This window comes from Sarcophilus harrisii, chromosome 5 (genome assembly GCF_902635505.1).
Source record: "Sarcophilus harrisii chromosome 5, mSarHar1.11, whole genome shotgun sequence".
Lineage (NCBI taxonomy): Eukaryota > Metazoa > Chordata > Mammalia > Dasyuromorphia > Dasyuridae > Sarcophilus > Sarcophilus harrisii.
The window spans coordinates 88,045,792-88,065,051 of NC_045430.1; the positions used below are offsets into that span (position 1 = coordinate 88,045,792).

General features: G+C 46.0%; 1 protein-coding gene across 1 annotated transcript; it reads right to left on the reverse strand.

Moving 5' to 3' along the window:
- Window positions 1-302: 302 nt before the first annotated feature.
- On the reverse strand, window positions 303-3,701 carry HOXC6 (homeobox C6). Its single transcript, XM_003772317.3, has 2 exons — window positions 2,370-3,701; window positions 303-1,565 (listed from the first exon to the last, which is right to left on the reverse strand). The coding sequence occupies exons 1-2, from the start codon at window positions 2,767-2,769 to the stop codon at window positions 1,258-1,260; spliced, it is 708 nt and encodes a 235-aa protein (XP_003772365.1). The 5' UTR covers window positions 2,770-3,701; the 3' UTR covers window positions 303-1,257.
- Between the last annotated feature and the right edge of the window lie 15,559 nt (window positions 3,702-19,260).

Below are 19,260 nucleotides of genomic sequence, written 5' to 3' on the forward strand. Positions count from 1 at the left end.
CTTGCGGGGGGAGGGTGGGAATTGAAGACTGCCTTTTCCCGGGAAAGGGAGAGAAGGGAACTTTTTTTTTAGCTCAGAGCAGGACAAAGAGGAAGCCTAGAGAGAATGTTTCGGGGATCCTGCTTCTGGAGTTTCTGAGAGGAAACCAGAAGGGAATGGGAGTTTGCAGGGACTGGAACTGGGGCTGGGGGAAAGCAGCCGCCAGGGGAGGCATAGAGACGCAGCAAGGATTCGGCGCCAACACCAACTTTCGCCCACGATGTACAGGAGATGGGGCGAGCGAATGAGCAGAAATCAAGATATAAACTTTTAAAAATAATATCAGTTTTATTAAATACTCGAGGACCGGTCTGGGAGACGGATTTATACAGGAGGGTAACACGAGGGGCATTTTTCTTTTTTTGTATTTTTCTCTCTCTCTCTTTTTTTTTTTCCTACTGGCTAAACAAACTTCATTCATATTTTTTTTTCTCCTTTCAGTTTCCCCCTCCCCCCTTTTAAAATTTGGGATTGGAACATTGACGGCGCTAAACATAAATATAAATACAGAGACCACAAATACAGCTAAAAATATTCACACAGAAACTGTCACAGTTTGTTATATGCCATAATGACCCCCGAGGATTCTTTAAATACGATTGGGCTAAGCTGGAAAATATGTCGGAGCTTCGGGGGAACTGAGCTGGGGTACTGGGACTGGAACTTGGACCAGCAAGGGTTGAAAGGGGGGGAAGCTTCCTGCCCACTCCAACAGCCCCATGGGTTGTTTTAGATTCAGCAGTGTCTCTACGCAGGGCCTCGCTGACTCACTCGGCTTTAGAACCCCTCTCGCCTCTGGGGAGGCTGAATGGGAAATTGGCGCCTTGTGGGTCGGCTCTTTGCTGCTGGGCCCTAGAGTGGGGATTGGGGTGGAGGAGGGAGGAAGATCCAGTCCTCATTCAAAGTGAGCCCAATGGTATCCGAATCGAGGTTCAGAGACCTAGGCCCCCAAGGCCGGCGGGATCAGGGAAGTAAAGGGAGAGGAGGCCGAAGAAAGAAAGGGAATAAGGAGAGGGTGTTTGGGGAGAGGGAACAAGGACGAGATCTGACTTGAAGGTCCACATTTGACTCCCTATTCTTCCAGAGGGAGTCAAAATATAAATTGTGCCAGTGATAAATATAGGGTATGTGAGAAAGGAGGGGAGCAGAAGGTCTGGGGAGGAAGAGGAGAGGAGTGAACTGGGTAATAGAGGGAAGTGGGGGGAAGCGAGACAGTTTTCACTCTTTCTGTTTTTCTTCTTCTGTCTCTTCCCGCTTCTCCTCCTTGCCGCCTAGGCTGTCGGCCGCGGCCCCTCCGCCGCCCCCAGACAGCGTGGAAGTGAGATTAGATTCTTTTTTCCATTTCATCCGGCGGTTCTGGAACCAAATTTTGATCTGTCTCTCGGTCAGGCAGAGCGCATTGGCGATCTCGATCCGCCGGCGCCGGGTTAGGTAACGGTTGAAGTGAAATTCTTTTTCCAGCTCCAAGGTCTGGTATCGAGAGTAGATCTGCCGGCCGCGTCTCCTGTCCGCCCCATAGCCGACCCCTAGAGATCCGGACACAAAGCAAACTAAAAACAATTAGTAAAGGGGAATAATCCTAGTAATACATACAAGGAAAAAAAAAGTGTCTCTGTCCCGCCCAACTCCCTCTGCACCCCTCACTCTTCGCCTCTGCCCCACCCCCATCTTTATTCCTCGAAGCCTCTCGGGAGGGGGGACTTGAACCCCAACTTCCTCCTAGGTCCCCAATGTAGAGGATAGGTATTGTCCTGGAGGTGAGGGGATTAAGAAAAGGGTGAAGTGGTATCAGGCTGAAGGAAAAAATCTGAAACCTTAGTTTGAAGAGGGGGAAACCCTAATTGCTAAGGGATGGGGGGAGAGAGGAGAACCCTCTAGAAGTATATTTGATTTGATTTTCCCTACTTTCTCAGGTTCGCTCGGCTTCGTTCCCTCTCCTGCCCTTTAGAAACTTCTCCCCTTCTCTTCTTCTCTTTCCCCTCCCCCTTCACTCTTCCACTCTGCCTGGCTCCACTTTCAGGGGTTCCCCCAATCCTTCCCATTCTCTGTTCCCATCCTTAGCCTCACTCCCCCCCTAGCTCGCCTGCGACCCCTCCAATCTATCAGGGGAGAGGGGAGCTAAGGAAAGGGAAGGAGGAGGGGGAAAAAGGAGGAGAAGAGGGGGCCCTGTCTCGACGCCGGCGAGGAGAGGAACGTGATTGTTTTTATGGCGCTATAAAAAAAAAAAAAAAAAAAAAAAAAAAAAACTCTCTCCGCCTGTTCTTCTAGGGAAGCTGCTCATAACGCCAGTTCACTTTATTTAATTTATATCTTGGAGCTGTAAAACTCACCACTGTGCGAATTCATTCGCTGCATCCAGGGGTAGATCTGGATACTGGTTTTCTGGTCTTGGGGAGCAGTCCTGCTTTGCTCAGAGCTAAAGTCCTGGGCCATTGAGGTCTGTGTGTTGTGTGCTAAGGTGTTCTGCCTGCAATTTGAGAGCATGTCTTTTTCCTGGTAAAAGGAATTAGATCCATAGTCATACGGCCCCCGGCTCGAACTGAACACGACATTCTCTTGTGGCGAATAAAAGGGAGACGAGTAGATCCGGTTCTGTGCCACCGCCGCTCCATAGGTCGAGAAATGTCTCACTGGATCATAGGCGGTGGAATTGAGGGCGACGTTGGGGAGAACGTCCTGACCCCCGGCGAGATGGCACGATAAGGACGGGTTAGTGAAATAGGAATTCATCCCTTCGCCTTTACCTGGTCGGGCTATGATTTCTTTAATATTTATTTCTGTCTCCAGTTTGTACTCGGAACTAGATGGTTATAGGGACGGCTCCAATCCAGGACAGACAAAATGACAAAGTCAGCTGACCCCCTCGGAGCCAATCGGAAGCTAGATGTCAAGAAGGGGGAAAAAAATCGCTCCTGCTTCTGTTGATTCCCTAGTTGAGACTAAGTGTGTGCATTCAAAGTAAGACTTGGATTTCTCTTAATATATATGATATTCATATATAATATATATTGGTATAGGAAACCAGCTTTGGGGAACAGAGGAAGAGGGAGGAGGGGCAAGGTAGGCCCTTGAGCCAGCTAGAGAAGGAGAAAGCCCCCTCAGGAAAATCCCACATCCAGTGTTAACCCAGATTAGATTTGCCCAGAAACTGGCCTGAAGAAATCAATGCATTTTTATCTGATTGTATTATTTGTATGGTCGCACTTCTTTCCCTAAAATTGTCTCTGCCCAATTCAAGGAAGAGTCCCTGGTAGGTGACAGGAATCACCTAAAGCACCCAATCCTATTTTCCCCGCTCCCTCTGAGTGGGAGCTCAGACAGAATACGATGTGTCTTTCGACTGATTAAAAAGCAAAAACATTTCAGGGGTAGAAAGGAATTCTATTAAATATACTAGCCAGTGGAAGGAGAATGGGAATGACAATCTTGGCTGCGGGGTGCATTTGGAGGAGCAATTCAAAGTCCAAGTAAGAGACTAGGAGCCCTCAACTTCATAGGGAGATGAGAAGTTATAGAGCTGAGTTGGAGTAAAGGGGAGCTGGCGTGTGCCTCTCCTCTGCTACCCCAGCTTTCTCCTAAGGTCTCTTCTTGGGACTCTTAAGAGCATTTTTGATAAAAGGGAGAAATTTGTTTATAGGGTTGTTTTAGTGTTGTGTCTTGTTTTGTTTTGTTTTAAGAAAGGAAAAGGAGAGAGAGAGAGAGAGAGAGAGAGAGAGAGAGAGAGAGAGAGAGAGAGAGAGAGAGAGAGACTCTTTCTGTGGGGCTTTCTGGAGACATCAACTATGTTTATATTGGAGAGAATTTATGATATGGAAAAGGTTGGAGCTGGTGGGATAGCTCATCGAAAATCAGCTAGGAAAAATGTTCTTGGAGAATATAAGATCTGCTGAAGCTAAGGGCTGTCCGACCCCAAATCTGCAGCTCCAAATCCCCCTCTGGACCTGCTGCTTGTCAGTACATAAGCACCTAAATTCTAGCTTTCAGGATTTGGATCACAACCCAGTAGAAAATACCTCCCCAAACCCTCTCAGCAATCTTCATCCTCCATCTATTCCCCTATTTTCTTTCCAACTTAGTGCATTGGGCAGAGGAAGGAAAGGAAAGGAGTCGAAGGCTTCAGAAGGAACAAGAGTGAGAGAACATACATAGCGGAAGGTGTCGTGATGAGGTTTCTCTCCTGTTTAAGTCAAACTTAATTCAATGTCGGCGACATAACCCAGAGATTCTTTGATTTGATAAAAAGGGGGCTGAGGCAGGGGTGGGTTGGGGGAAAGAGCCCATATTTTTCTCCCTCTTTTTGGCTATAACAAGAACCCGGATGTCGAAGGATTTTATGATCTTTTCCTTCTGTGTAACAAAGCGAAGTAATCAATGGGTAGCAATAAAGCCATAAACGGGACTATACTGGGGGAAGAAAAAAAAAAAAAACTCGTTAATTCATCTTCTATAACATTAAGGTTTCCCTGGAGTGTCGCTGGGAGGAAAAATAAAGTTTGTAAGCGAAAAAGAGTGTAGTAGCTAAAGGAGAGAACATGTTAGTTAACATATGTACCTCGTTACTCGATTGACGTGTCTTCCTGTGAAGTAACTTAGGTTGCCTACTTAAAAAAAAAAAATGCATTCCCATTCCAGATAGTAGAGACAGACGATTGACTAGTATTTAGACTAGGGGGGAAACTCGTCAATTGTTTGGGGATGTCCTCGTGGCCTTCATGCTTTCTCTCCTCAGAGGTGGAGGAGAAAAGATGGGATAAGGGAGGGGTTATAAATTAAGAAAAAAATGTTGACACGTGTTATCACATTTTTAATAACACACTAGCACACACGCGTGTATTGTGTTCCCCTCTCTAGTATCCAGCTGCCCCCAAATTCATGGCATGCCTAAGCAGTGGTTTGCAACAGCTGGCTGGGTCTCCAGGCTCCTGTAGGGTAGGAAAAGGCAGAGAGAAAGACAGAGGGAGAAGGGAGGGGGGGACGAGGGACTAGTGATGAGGCAGGAGACAGATCTTAGAACCCTCAGAATATAGGGCTACACTTGGTGGATCCCCCCTCCCTTCTGCTGGAAGAGCAGCGGTGTAACAAGTAGAAGTGGCCGGAAGAGAGAGTAAATTCTTCCCCATTCCAGAGAGTGATTGCTAACAGAGATAAATCATGTCAATGATATTTCCTTCAAGATATTAAATTGTTGCAATGTACAACAAATTGAATGATATAAGATTGGATGTTTTAATTAGGTTTCATTTTGAATGAGTCTTGCTTTTTTTACGTATTTTAAAAAATCTTCTCCTTTTATGGATGGGGGCGGGGAGGAAATCCTCGAGCCTTGAAAGGGCTTCTGGGGGAGCTCCGAGGTGAACCTCCCAGCCCGGATGCTCAGCCCCCACCCCACCCAACTCTAGACTTCTCCCAGGTCTAAAGAGGGTGTGAGAGAATCTCTGCAAAGTAAAGAAGATTCTTTGGGCCCTAGGTGCTGGCCGGCAGGGGTGGAAGACCTGAGCGTTAAGAATGTAAGTCTCAGTCGTGGAAAGTTAAGTGTTTTATTACATCCCTAAACAGAGGGCAAAGACTTAAAGGTCTGGTGGATTTATAATGAACAGAAAGCAGCTGCTGGGGGTGAGAAGGGGGAAGAGTGGAAAAAGGCATAAATGTTGGAAGGGGGATAGAGGAAGGAAAAATTTAAATAAATACAAATAAATTCCTAACCACTAAACATTCACAGGAATATTAATTTAAAAGCCCATACCTCCTTCACCTTAGCTTCCTGAGGGACCGAGTCTCCCCCTTCCAATTACATCTCTAATTACACTGCTGAATTTTGCTGGAGGGATTCACAGAGTGAGAGGGAGAGGTTTTGGCTTGAGTGAATGTTCTCCCTAATCTGATTTCTCTTTTTTTCCTATTCTATTTCTAATTTTCTGGCAAAAGAAAACCTGTCTATGGGGTAGAGCTGGGATTTTGAGTTTTTCCTCTCCATATTTATTTTTCCCCGTTAAATTTGTCTGAAAACAATTATGGAAACTCATCAGCAGAAACAAGAACAGATGTTTTATTAAAACTGCAGCTCAGCTCTGTAAATATGCAGAAGTCCCGGAAAGAGAGGGGTGGGCACAAAGGGGGGGTATTGGAATTGGCGATGGTGGGGGTGGGAATTTGCTCTTTGTTGCTACAAACCAGACTGGGAGAAATTATCAAATAACCTTCACCAAAAAGGGTCCTCTTTCTCCCTGTCCTTCTCCCCTCTACCCTACTTCTCCCAAATAGGCGTTCACTGGGGAAATACGTGCGGAGTAGAACACATTCAAAGCTGGCTCCTTCTCCCCGCGGTAATTAGCGGATTGATGAGCTGAGTTCAAAAAACTCAGAAAAGGGAAAAGAGAGAGAAAAATCTCTCACTTCCCCCCAACCTCCCCCTCAATCTCCAAACCACATGCTTTCTATGATCACCAATTATAGGAGAGAAGCTAACTTTAGACGCCTGGGCCTGGAGATTGGAGAACAAGTCTTTCAGTTTGAACTTTATGCATATAGGTAAATGTGGATATTATTGGGGGAGAGGGATGTCTTTCGGAGGCTGCATTCAAGCGCACTTGAATTCTACTAATTCAATCTACTCTGCCCGAATTTGCCCAACAGAAAGGTAGTTAATAGTACTGAGCTTCTCCTTAACTTGAGATCTGCCGAAGGGGCAAGAGGCAGGAACCCCCTTAGGCGATCAGAAGCGACACCCACCCCAAAGAGGATAATTCCTATGCGGCAAACTTGATTTTTCTCCCTCGTTTCCCCCATCCGTTTGCCTTTGGCTTCTCTTTTTAATGAATAGGACCCCCAGCTATGAAGTTAAGGGGTGCTGAGGCTTAAAGGGTGCGTGAACCTACTCAAGATAAACTCTGGAATTTGTGTTTTATAGCTTGCCTCCCCCCTCCCATCACTAAACTATGTAACAATCTTCGCAACTGTAAATTTCCTAAGCACAGGCAGACAGACAGACGAACGCACACTCTCTTTCTCCGAGGGCCTCTTGCCGTAGCCCTAGAGCCTCTGCAAAACTGTATTGTGTCTCCCTCGACACTTGCTGCAGTAATGAGGGGGGTGTCAGCTTCTTTGCTTTCATCCTTAAGGCCAAACCGGAGGTGTCCCTCTCCTAACCCCCTAGATGAGCCCCACCTCAAAACCCTCTCTTATTAGGGCTTCAGGAGCCACGGGCCAAGTCTATTTTTGTGCCACAGGGTTGCAGCTGAAATCCCTCTTCTAGAGAACGGCCGGATCAATAACTGTTCAGGCTCATCTCAGCATTTCATTATTTGCTTAAGGCTCTGCTATTCTTGGCGCTTCTACGGAGCTGACTCGATTTGAATATGATGTGATTTTTTTTTTTAAAGGAGGTGGGGAAAAGGCCTACCGAAGTCCTCTGAGTTCTGTGCACAAATCCCTTTGATCCGAGTGCTCAGAGAAGATCGAAAAGATCATCCTGAGGCTGCAGCTAGGAATCAAAGATTTGAACAGGAGGGAGACCTTGGCGTCCTAGTACCTACTATTGGACTTACAGGATTTTAAAAGTGTAGGAGTAAAATAAAGGAGAACGTTTCAACCCCTAGCTCACCCGTGTCTATTTTGGGGAATTAAAATTCTCCCTTCCTCCCCCTCTCCACCCCACCCCCTAGTTTAAGAAATGAGAAGTTAAATTGTGATCAAACTTTGACATCCCTAACGTAGAAATGGAGCTTTTTCTTCAGTGATATTATCCAATTAATTTCCCCATCTCACCCATGTGTGAGATGAGGATCTCCTGGAACTTGGAGGAGAATGGGTAAAGGGAGAGGCTGAATTCTGGATCCTGTCAGAATACACAGGAAATCGGGAAACACCTCCGTGGCCCTCGTTAATTTGCTCCTTATTTCGAGCAAGGGGGGGGGGGGGGGGGGAGGGAAGAGCAATCTTGGAGCTGTTTTTGCTTTACTTGCAATTAAACAGAGTAGGGTTTAATGAAGGACCTCTCATAGTATACAAAATTTCCTTTCTATCTGCTCCCCCCTGCCTCCAGTTCTTCTCTCTCCAGATTTCCTTTCTCTCTCCATAGCTCCCCATAATTCCTCCCCATCCAAAATTCAGAATTCTATTTTCTTAGACATTTTTAGTTCTCTGGTTCCCAATTGAACAATATAATATAGCAGACTTATTCACCCTTTCTTCTCACATACATATCCACGTTTTACACTCAACTCCTGGAAACCACAATACACTTAAAGCTGTGCTTCCTTCTCTCTACTTATTTATTTATTTATTTATTTTTTGCCTAATATATCTAAATATCCTGGGTGGGGGGAGGTAAGAGTGGCGGCTGCAGCAATAGAATGAATCTACAAATAGGAAACCTTATCATGACACTCTGCCTTCCGTTTTGGGGGAGAGAGAACAGCTCGGAGACAGTGGAATTGCTATGTAGAATCAGGGAAAATGACCTTTCCATCCTAACCACAGAAAAGAGGGAAATCACCGGGTATTTCCATATCCCAACCTGAGATCAGGTTGGGATCACTCAAACGTGGAAAAAAAATTTAGGGAGCTAGGCAGCTCTGATTCTGCTCTTTGCCAACTCTCACTACTACCCGTCTCGCCCCCCCCCCCACCCCATCCTAGTATTCGCCCTCCGTCCCGGTGACTTTCACGACTTCCCTTGAATGCAAGTGTCGCCTGTCCCCATTTCAGGAGGGTTTATGGGAATTATAAAATTCAAGAACCCAGCGTTTATGACGTCACAGTGAGTTGTCATGAGGAAATTGTAAATGTCGTAAAAGTTATATACAGCGGGAGTTTTGTGTATGTGTTTCCTCCCTTCATCCTCCTACTCCCCCCCTCCCCCTTTTCTTTTCTTTGGTCTTAAGTTTTGCTGCTCGAAAATAAAATGTTATTATGTTCTGGAACGATAAGCCAACAATGAAGCATCGTCTTCATTTCCCTATAAATAATTTTATCCTTTATTGTTTGCAGACCTGAAAGAACCATTTAATCTGCGCTGGCAAAAGGGGGAGAGATATGGGGAAGGGGGGGAATTAATTCCAGAAACGAGAATATTACTTACTTCGATGATGCTCTTTTAGATTTGATAGCTAGGAGCAAAATTAAAGGCGAGGAGCGGGCTCTCCGACTCCACACCTGGCGAGATTGGAGATTTATAGGATCTTTAGCGAAGGGGCAATTTAATTTTGTAGGATTTGCTTAAATTCACTGCTATTTTGGGGGGCTGGGAAAAGAGGGAAGGGAGGGGAGAACGATACGCTTTATCTAGCTTTATGAATCCTCCGACATTACCCTGATTTAAAACTCAACAACCTGCATCTCAGGGAAAATTCCTGCCAAAAGTAATGGGGGAATGGGAGGTGGGGGTAGAGAAATAAAACTTTCTCAATGATTCGATCTTGTTCCAGGGTTCGTTACTAGCAGAGAGAAAAGAAAGTGGGGATGGGGAGGGACAGCTGGCGGAGGCTTTATTCCCTGTCCCCTCCAACTCCTGTACATTCAGAGCTTTATTGTGTCCCAATAATTCCCTCAATCCTATAAACAGCTACGGCTTTTAGGGCGCCAGTGATCTCACCCACTTCAAGGAAGTGGGCCCTGACGGTGGTGAGGGTCACTGCGGCACAAAGGTTCTCCCAAGCTAGCCGCTGGTTTGGCGGGTTTCTAACACAGGGTGGCAGCAGACCAAACAAATAAACAACACAGACACAATAAAAACGGGGCGGCTGCCAACAGCAGGGGAGGTGAAGCAGTTCTCAGTAGCGGCTGGCCTGGGGTAGGGACCATGGAGAGGGGAGGCCTTCTTAGCCAGGGTCCCCCCAGTTCCTTTGAGAAGCAAGGCCTGAAAATCTGTCAGGTCTCCATCGCTAGCTCTCGGAAGAGTAAACTTCTGATTCTGAAGGGAGCTCCTTCAACGTGTCTCAACATGATAGCGAGGGGGAGAAACAGGATTTCCCAGGAAGTTGGGGGAGAAAAATCCTGGCCCTTCAGCTAAGCTGTGCCTTTATGTGTGTGTATGTGTGTGTGTGTGTGTTGTATATATGTCTATGTGTGTCTGTGACCGTGTGTTTTAAGTGAAATGTATAATTTCCTTTCTTCCTCTGCTATTTACCCGAACTCCAACCCTAGTCTCCATTAGGCCCAAAGGAAGAGAAGGGGTTCTTTCAGTGTCCCAGCACTCTGCCAAAGAGGGTCTCCCGATCCAAGATCCCTCAACTCTCTTTCATCCCAGAATCCCGGAAGTCTCTTGAAAGAGATAGGTCCCAGCCCCCGTTCTCTAGCAGCTAGCCTCTCCTTTTTGGCCCTGGCACTGGCACAGCCTCCTATGGAGGATTAAAATGGTATCCACAGCAGTAACAAGATATTTATCTTTCAGCTCTGCTCCATAAATTCCCTAATCCCCCTCATTGCTGCAGCAAATCTGGAGAGGGAGACTTCTTTTCTTCCTTGCACAAACTGCCTACCTCTCTATCTATTCCCCTTTCTTGCCTATTCCAATTTCCATTCAAAGACTTGCCTACTGTTCTGGTAGCCAGAGTCCAAATACCCCAGACTGAAAGTCCCATTCAGAGTAGTCTTTACTGCCCCAATCAACACCATTAAGAGTAGCAATATCACTACGGCCATCCCCATGTCAGCCCTCCAACGGAGCAGGGATCTCTAAGTTTGAACAGCTAGAACTCCCAATCAAGCTGAAATATTTGTCCAACTGGTTCCCTTGCTCCAGTACTAGTCCCCTTAACCAGCTTTCACAATGACCCCAGGAGAAAATAAGAGATTTGCAAAAAAATAGGGTTCATTAGGAATGTGGGAACCCTCCAGTTAATTTTGTTTCTCTCTAGAAAATAATATAAAAGCCAGGAAATAATCCAGAAAGTGTTTGGAGAAGCGGAACATATCCAGATATTTCTATATTCATGGGACAACTGGATATACTTCTGTATTATTCCACGTCTGCATATGTTTAGCCATATAAACGCATATCTATACGATACACACGAATATCTCTCCATTTGCCAAGCATTCTGTGCCGAGGTTATATATAACATAATACAAAATATAAATTACAAACATAATACAAAACAAAAGCACAAGAATATAAGCATCAAAATTCATAATTATCCTTGGAAGAAATGCACACCTGCTTCTATCTATCTATCTATCTGTCTGTCTATCTATTTATCTATCTTCATAGGTGTATGAATTTGTATTCACATATAATCATACTCCCTGATCAGAAGAAAGCAACATGCAAAAAATATATAATCTCAAATATAGATAACAATAAAATGTTCTCTTTGTAGAAAAAAAATATTATTTTTTTTACACAGCTCTGCACCAAAGAGAATTTTAACAAATTCAAATGAAAATTAAATACTAGTATAACAATGACGATAGTCCCTTGAAGACCTGCCTATAACAGGATAGGCCTTGATTGTAGTAATATATTTCTATTACCATGTACAAGCATTTTATAATAAACAGAATATATGGGCGCCTACAAAAGAATGTACCGTGTTCTCCGAAACAGACACAATATATACAGGTCTTTACATGCATTTATACAAAAGTTGTTTCACTTAACAGTGTTATTTCATCTTCATAGCATTTGATATTATAAACATACCATTAATCTATTCTCTAATTAATTTTTGCATCAATATCATGTCCATTTATGTATATATAAAATGATAGGATAAACACATCTACGCACTACATAGGTGCTCTGTATACAATCTTTTTACGACGACAAAGGACATTTAAACCACAGGGCCCGGATATTTAAGTGTTCCTGTGTTAAGCAGTGGAAGATAATAGAAAAGGAGAGCAAAAAAGGGCTGGTAGAAAAAAGACCCAGAGCGGCGTTTTCTTGTTGGCTGTTGGGCCCGAGTTTATACCCCCTAGTTCAGAGGCCAAAGCAAGGGCTGAACAATCGCCACAGTTGCCTCGATTTCCCAGCTCCCTCCTCCTAACACCCGGTCTGGTGGGGGTTGGGGGGGGGGCAGTAGTCTGCAAAATGACTTCGAAATAGGTTGGGGGAGGGAGGAACGAAGCAACTCCGAAATGGTGGAGAGCGAAGGAGAGACAGAGAAGAAAATCAACGTATTCAAAAAGAATTTCGGCATCACTGCCAACGGAGGGGAAAATATACGCAGCCTCTTGGTATCCCTTCTGTCCTTCTCTATGCCCCTCACGCCACCAACCAGACACCTCTATACAAACACACACCTACAACTCCAATATATTCATCCAGACAGTGATAGGGAGATAAAGTCCACAAGAACTAGAATGAAGGAAACAAACACATACACTAGTAGGAGTTTTCTGATTTTACAGGTAAATTTCCATTTTACCCAATGGACTCCAGGTCCAAAGGGGTCACACTGATTTGAGGAGATGATAGTCTCAGCCAAACAATGGGAGATAGTGACCCCAGTGTCTTACAAGACATTAGTTCAGAGTCCTCTCAATGTCGAGCCCCTACAAATAATTTCAAACGAAAGAAAAATAGAGAAAGACTTCTCACCGGAATGCAGCTTCCACTTTAATTCTTGAAAAAGGCCCATTTTCTGTCCACCACAGCTGGCCAATCCAGGTTCCCATCATGTGCCAGCCCGCAGCCTTAGCCACAGCCCCAAGACGCCAAGGCTTTAGGGAGCTAAGGAGGGAATAGAGACTAGAAGGCAAAGCCCGACTCCCCAGGGCGCGGCCAGCTTCTCTTACCCTGAGCCCGGTGAAACAGCAGAGGAAGGCAGCAGAGCTGCGGCCTCGGGCCCATTTGGAAAGAGCTTAGCCCTTTTCTAGCTCGTAAACAAGAAACAAGAAATTAGCCCCTCAGCCCTGACGCCTTTGCTGACACACAATTCCTATGGGGAGGGGAGAAGGGGGAAGAGAGAAAAATCCCATTTCTTCCCTCCAGAGACCACCATAAAGGCCTTTATGTCTGGTGCAGAGTGGAGACTATTTTGGGGGGTGGTGGGAGGGGAAGGGATCACTTTGGGGTTAGGGGAAGGAGTTCCAAGAATTTGGACAAACAAAAATAGCTTAAATTGAATTAAACTAAATAGCATTTATATTTTTAATTTTCACCAAAAAAGGGGATCATTTTTCTCCCCTGGACTTTTTCCCCCTTGGTTCAAATTGAACTAACCACTATGTAAGAGAACAAGAAAGAGACCAGGAGCTGGGCCACACCTCCCCCACCCCATCCTGAAGACATAAACCACAGTACAGGTCCTGGGGAGAGGATACATGGGGTGAAAAGTTGGGGGGAGGGGAAAGAATAGTTCTTGGAGTTAAATTGAAGGAGACCTATGTGTGATTGTGCCAATCTTTCAGCTCTTAGTGATTGCCAGAAATCCCAGTAAATAAATATAGGTTCCCCCAATAGTTAAGCTTTTGGGGGATGAGTACTTTTATGGGAACACACATAACCATAAGGGATCCAGTATATAGCAAAGTCCCAGTTCTACCAATCTTTGGAACATGGGGGGGATGCCATATATCATATCTCAACACATTCATGGGAATGGACATTTGGAAGAAATTAAGCCTCTGTGTTATGAAACCATATGTGTTAAGTTAAAGACTATACAACATGCCATTAGCACCAATTATGACCAGTATTCAAAGTACCTCTGGTTTACTTGGCAAGTCCCCTCCCCAATCCCCTGAGCCCCTTCCAGCAACCAGCCAGCCTGTCCCCTTTCAGGAGGCCTCAAACAGCCGAATTTAGAGACAGAGACACTATCGTGGACTTCCTGATCGACAGACCGACAGCAACAGACTCACAAATGTTCGGATCCTCCCTCCCCAAATCCCCGATGGAAGAAAACTCTAACGCTATCCCTAGGCCCCTGGAGCCCGCCAGGGCCAGGCCTCTCACCCTCACTCGGGCCGGCCCAGGCCAGCCCAGAGCAGAGAAACGTGTTCTAACAGAGTCTCCCCGAGGCGCTGGGAAGGTTTCTTTAACGCTAGCCCTCCTGCCCTCGCTGGGAGCCAACACAGCAGGATTTTCTCCTGTGAATCCATAAAACGATCAGTTTTCGCCCGGAGGAACAGGAGAGATCATTTGATTATTGGGGAAGGAGGGAAGGCGGGGAAAAGGGGGGGGGGGGGGGAGAGGAAGGATGACGATTACTTATGTTTTCCAAGAGGAAAATGGCTTTTCATTTAATTTCATGATTTTTGTTTCGGTGCCCAAGGCTACCCCCCGTCTGACTCGGAGAGACCCCACCCTCTATTAACTCCATCTCCTTTTTTCTCCCCACCTTCTCTTCTCCTTCCCTTGATTCTCTGTTCGTAGGGGAGAAGAGGTGGAAAGAAGTCCCCCCATCAGCTGACTTGCACCCAGCCACCAGCCTCCCCCCTAATTGCCAATTAACTTGGACCAGGAGGCTCTATGCCTTTCGCTTCCTGCTTGGGAGGAGAGCCGAACACCCGCACTGCGCATGTGCATCCTCTCCAGGCTGCTCACTTAACTGAGGGGGGCGCTGAAAAGTTTGTTTGGGGGTTTGGGGAGGAGGGGTTAACTAGCTTGCTGGCTTGTTTATTTCTTAATAAAGGAATATTTCCCTCCCCCTCCCCCTCCTCTGGAGTTTGAGTTTCTATTACCCTTTCCTTTCTAGTTCCATTTATCCATGAAGCGCAAGTATATGAGCAGACTATTCAAAAGCAGGGCGGTAGGCCGCGTCAGATCCCACCTCATTATAACGCGGGCCTGCCCAGTGAATTGTAAGACCTCCGTCTCCTTATCTCTCCAACACATCAGATCTCGGCAGAGATGGTGACATCACAACGCATACTTTCCCCTCTTTACTCATAACCCTAATTTAACCCCATCCCCCCCCACTCTCTCTCTTCCTCCCTCCTTCCTTCCCCTCCCCCTTTTTATTTCCCCCTCTTCCTTCCTCTCTCTCTCTCTTCTCCCTCCCTTCTTCCTCTCTCCCTCCCTCCTCCCCACCTTTCCCTCTCTCTCCTCTCTCCCACACATTTTCCCTCCCCACTGCTACCACCAAACCACCCAGCCCCCTGTTCTTTAGTCAAGAGAATCTAGTGATATCCTAATCCTTAAACAGTCACCCAGCTACGGATCATTAGTTACACATTTGAACCAATAAGGAAACACTTACCCAGCGTTGCTGCCACTCTCCCTTTCTCTCTCTCCCTCTCTCTCTGCCTCTCTCTCTCCCTCTCTCTCTTTCTCGTCTTCCCTCTCATTCTGTGCCGCTGCTGAGAGTCTGTCTCAGCTCCCGAGAATATTAAAAAAAATTATTCTAATAATAATAATAATAAAAAAGGAGCCGAATAAAATCAGAGGGTTGCCAGGAAGGGAGGGGAGGGGCAGAGGCATTGGTATTTTTCAGTTTACAACTCCTTCTTTCCCTGGCTTCTCCATGCCCCTGGGGGGAAGGGGGTGCAGGGAGGGGGCAGAGAGGTACCGGCCGCTCTTGCCTCGCCCCCACACACACCACCCTACCCTACCCCCTCCCCAGATGCCCCCAGTTTCTGGCAACTCCACCTGGGAAGAAAAAAAGGGGGAGGGGAGAAAATAAGGAATAATCAGGCTAATAAAAGAAATACTATTAATAAGGGGGAGCGCCCAGTTCTGGTTTCACTGGCAATGGTTAGGCTCTTAAAGGGAGGACTCTTCTGCGGAGCTCTCCGTACGGACAAACCACAATAAAAAGTTCACGTTCATGGATGGAATCCACATGACTTCTTGTGGCCAATCCAACTTGTGAGTCGATCGTAAACTTTTATTACTCAGCTGTAAATTTTCTGCAAACAACCGGGAATGCGATGCATTTGTGTAGCGTGTGCAAATGGGAGCCGCTGTCGCCATGTTTACCCAGTTCTCTCTAAGAGGGAGCATCCCCCAGCCCCCCACCCAACCCTCACCCACCTCCCACTCCCCAGAGGCGACAGAGCTGGATGAACAAGAGGGAGAAACTGGGGAGAGGAGAGAAGGAGGACGCGGGGAGCTCTAAGGGTCATATTCTTCTTTATGTGATTTTTTTTTTTTTTTTAAAGGGAAGAGGTTTAAAACAAATGAGGGCAGTTGCTTAATTTAAAAAGATGAGCAGAATAATCTGACTCGAAAGATCGTCAATTAACAAACACGTACAAGACAAAAATGGGATGGAAACCTTCCTTCCTATTCCCCTCATTTCTTCCCAGAGAAAGCTTGAGAGACAACCACTGAGGGTCCAGTTCCTTCACGGTATTCATTGGCGGGATTCAAGGGAAACGTCTTCTCCCGCCCCCCACGCAATTATCCCCAAAAAGTTCGCTCTTTATTCAAAGTCCAGAAATTAGAGGTCAATGGTTTGGTCCTCCTCCACCCCACTACTGCCCAATCTATCCCTTCCGACTCCTTCATCTAGATCTCTTCATCCCAGTTACGACCCTCGAAGAAGACTCCTAAAGGTACCCGCTCTGCCTTAGGATCAAATAATTAGAAGGGAGGAATGGTGAAGAAGCTAGAAGAGCACCCCCCAAAATTCGAGCGCCTCAAAGAGGCCTCCGATCACTCTATTTTTTTCTTTAACTCCCAACCCCTCGCTAAATTCTTCCACATCACCCTTTGATGAAAAGCGTTTCTCATCCCGAAACAGCGGATCTTTCTCTTCCCCAAAACTCATTTTTATCTTTCTGATTCTTTTTTTTAAGCCCCCCTCCTCCAATCACCAATAAAGCCTAAATTTCCATTTCCTCTCCACCCCAGGCCTTAAGATTCGAAGAACCTGGTACCGTGTCTCAGTCTCGCTCACTCACCCATTTCTTGCCTCTATCACTAAAATTTTTCTGCCTTTCGTTATTTAAGAGAAAGTTTAAGATTAGTAAGGCTTAGCTCAGCTCTGGGGGGGGAAAATGTTATCTTCTTTCTCTCCCTGATTCCCGTCATTTATTGCAAAGCGAATTCACAACGCTATTTGATCCCCATTTAAAGAAAAGAGGAGAAAGTGCTCTTTAATCTCTCATTACCCTACCTAAACCGCATCTTCCCCTCTTGAAGAAAGGGGAGATTTTTTTCTTCCCTATTTTGCCTGGTTTGGGGTACTTTGGGAGATCTTCCCTTTAGGATTCATTCTGGTTTCCTCTTGTCTCTGCAGAAGACAGAGGGTTCCTGTTGCTCCCCAAGCAACAGGGGAGTTGGCTGCCTCCCCAAACTCTTTTCCTACTAGGCGACCAACCCTTTCAGCCGGATGCGGTACCTTGTTCGCTTTACAAACCCACCCATAAATTTTATAACAGGTAGTTAAAAGTTACGAGGAGGAAGCGGCCAGCCCAGCTTCTCACAATAGACAGAGCGAAGAATGGGGGAGCAATGCCTGGAGCTCACCGGAAATTTCGCTCCTCCGTCCAGGGCACAACCTGTCCCTTTGCCTCTCTTTTGGGGGATGGGGGGTAGAGGAGAATCTATCCAAGACGGGCAAAGACTTGGAGCTTTAAAACTTCCAGGATGGTTTTCTGAGGGACAGACACATTCCAGCGGAATCCTAGTCGCGCTGGGTCAAATGTGAAGACGGACCCCAGATATCGAAATTCTATAACTCTCCATCCTCAACATTCTCCCCTCCCCCACCCCCACCTTCATCTTCACCCCTTCTTTCCCACCCCACCAAATACACACGCCTATTCACTTGCCACTCAATTTCCTCCCTGAGTGGGGCGAGAAAGACAGAGAAATCAGGGGAGAGTTTTCTAAAAGAATATATAATAATAATAATAAAGAAAAAACGAATTTTCCCCCAACTTAATAGCTGCATTATCCTGTCTCGGCAGCGGAGATTAGAATAATAAATTCAGGGCGAAATGAACAAGATGCTACAACTCAGCATTTTGAAAGATACTATTTTTCACAAATCACAAATAGCACTCCGAAGCAAATTTGATTGGCTAATAAAAAAGTAAAGGATGAGGGAGAGTCCTTTCTCCAGGCGGCGGAATGGTCCCCATTCCGGTAATACAGCGGCAATGAGTGTTTGCGAGACGGCGCTCTAAAGACAGCGAGCGCACTGCGCTCCCAATTACTTTTCCCCCATAAAACTGGATCCGATTCCTTTTAGCTCCCTACAAGAAAGTGGGGGGAGGTAGACGGGAGGGGGACTGAAGAGAGGTATTCCTCCCGGTTGTAGCCTGAGAACTGGTGTTTCGTTCCCACGGGCCCCCTAGACAAGATGCCGTGGACCAGAGCACCCTAGGGGTACTTTGCCTGCCCAAGGCACTCTCTAGGACCCTGGCTGTGCTTGGGCCGAGGCGGTAACCGGAGAGTGGGTTGTAAAAGAAAAAGTCGTTCCTAAAGGCCATGTGAGTGAGGGCCGAGCCTATTTAATGCGGGTTTTTGGTTTTTCCCTTGATTTCGTTGTGGGTGCTTAACATTTTAAATTATCCTTGCCATTAAAAATAAATAAAATTTACCCAAATACTATGCCTCCCGCCTAGCCTTCTGGAAATAGCACCCGCTTTGGGGGAAGGCTTCCAGGTTGGAGAAAAGGATCCTTTCCTAAGGGAAGATGCACTCGAAAGCACAAGGAGCTGATTACCTGACTTCGTGCGGGAATGGGCTCCGACGGAGGAAAGAGGGCATGGATGGGATTTTCAAGACATGTGCGATTTGGGATAATAACTCTCTACTCATTCCCACTCTCCATAACCAAAAATACCATCTCATTTCCAACAGCCCAGATCTTAGTGCTACCAAAAAAGGGAGGGTGGGGGACAATAACAATAACAACAGTAGCAAAACCCTTTGAATATGAATCCAAAAACCCTCAACCGATCAAAGCGCTTTACGCACCAAATCAGAGACTAGAAAAGATCCTTGACAGAAATTGTGCTGAGAAATTTGTCCTGAGGAAAATGATCGACCAATGAGAGAGAGAAGAAGAAGAAAGAAGAAGAAGAAGAAGAAGAAGAAGAAGAAGAAGAAGAAGAAGAAGAAGAAGAAGAAGAAGAAGAAGAAGAAGAAGAAGAAGAAGAAGAAGAAGAAGTAGTTAGAAGAAGGAGGAAGAGGAAAAGGAGGAGAAGGAGGAGAAGGGAGGAAGGGAGGGAAGGAAGAAAGGAAAGTAGGAAAAACAAAGAGAAAACCATTCCAAGACTTAGAAATATTTCAGTGTTTGGGATCTGGTCTCTAAATCCAGGAGGGTCTAGTCTCCCCTGTCCCTGAGTACCAGCTGAGTCAGACTAGCTGTATCTCTGGAA

What these genes read in the sequence shown, in the direction of transcription:
- HOXC6 (XM_003772317.3), bottom strand. Translation starts at nt 2,769, where the DNA reads ATGAATTCCTATTTCACTAACCCGTCCTTATCGTGCCATCTCGCCGGG. An exon ending in GCGAATGAATTCGCACAGTG is followed by an intron (nt 1,566 to 2,369) that starts GTGAGTTTTACA and finishes CCGGATCTCTAG; the next exon opens with GGGTCGGCTATGGGGCGGAC.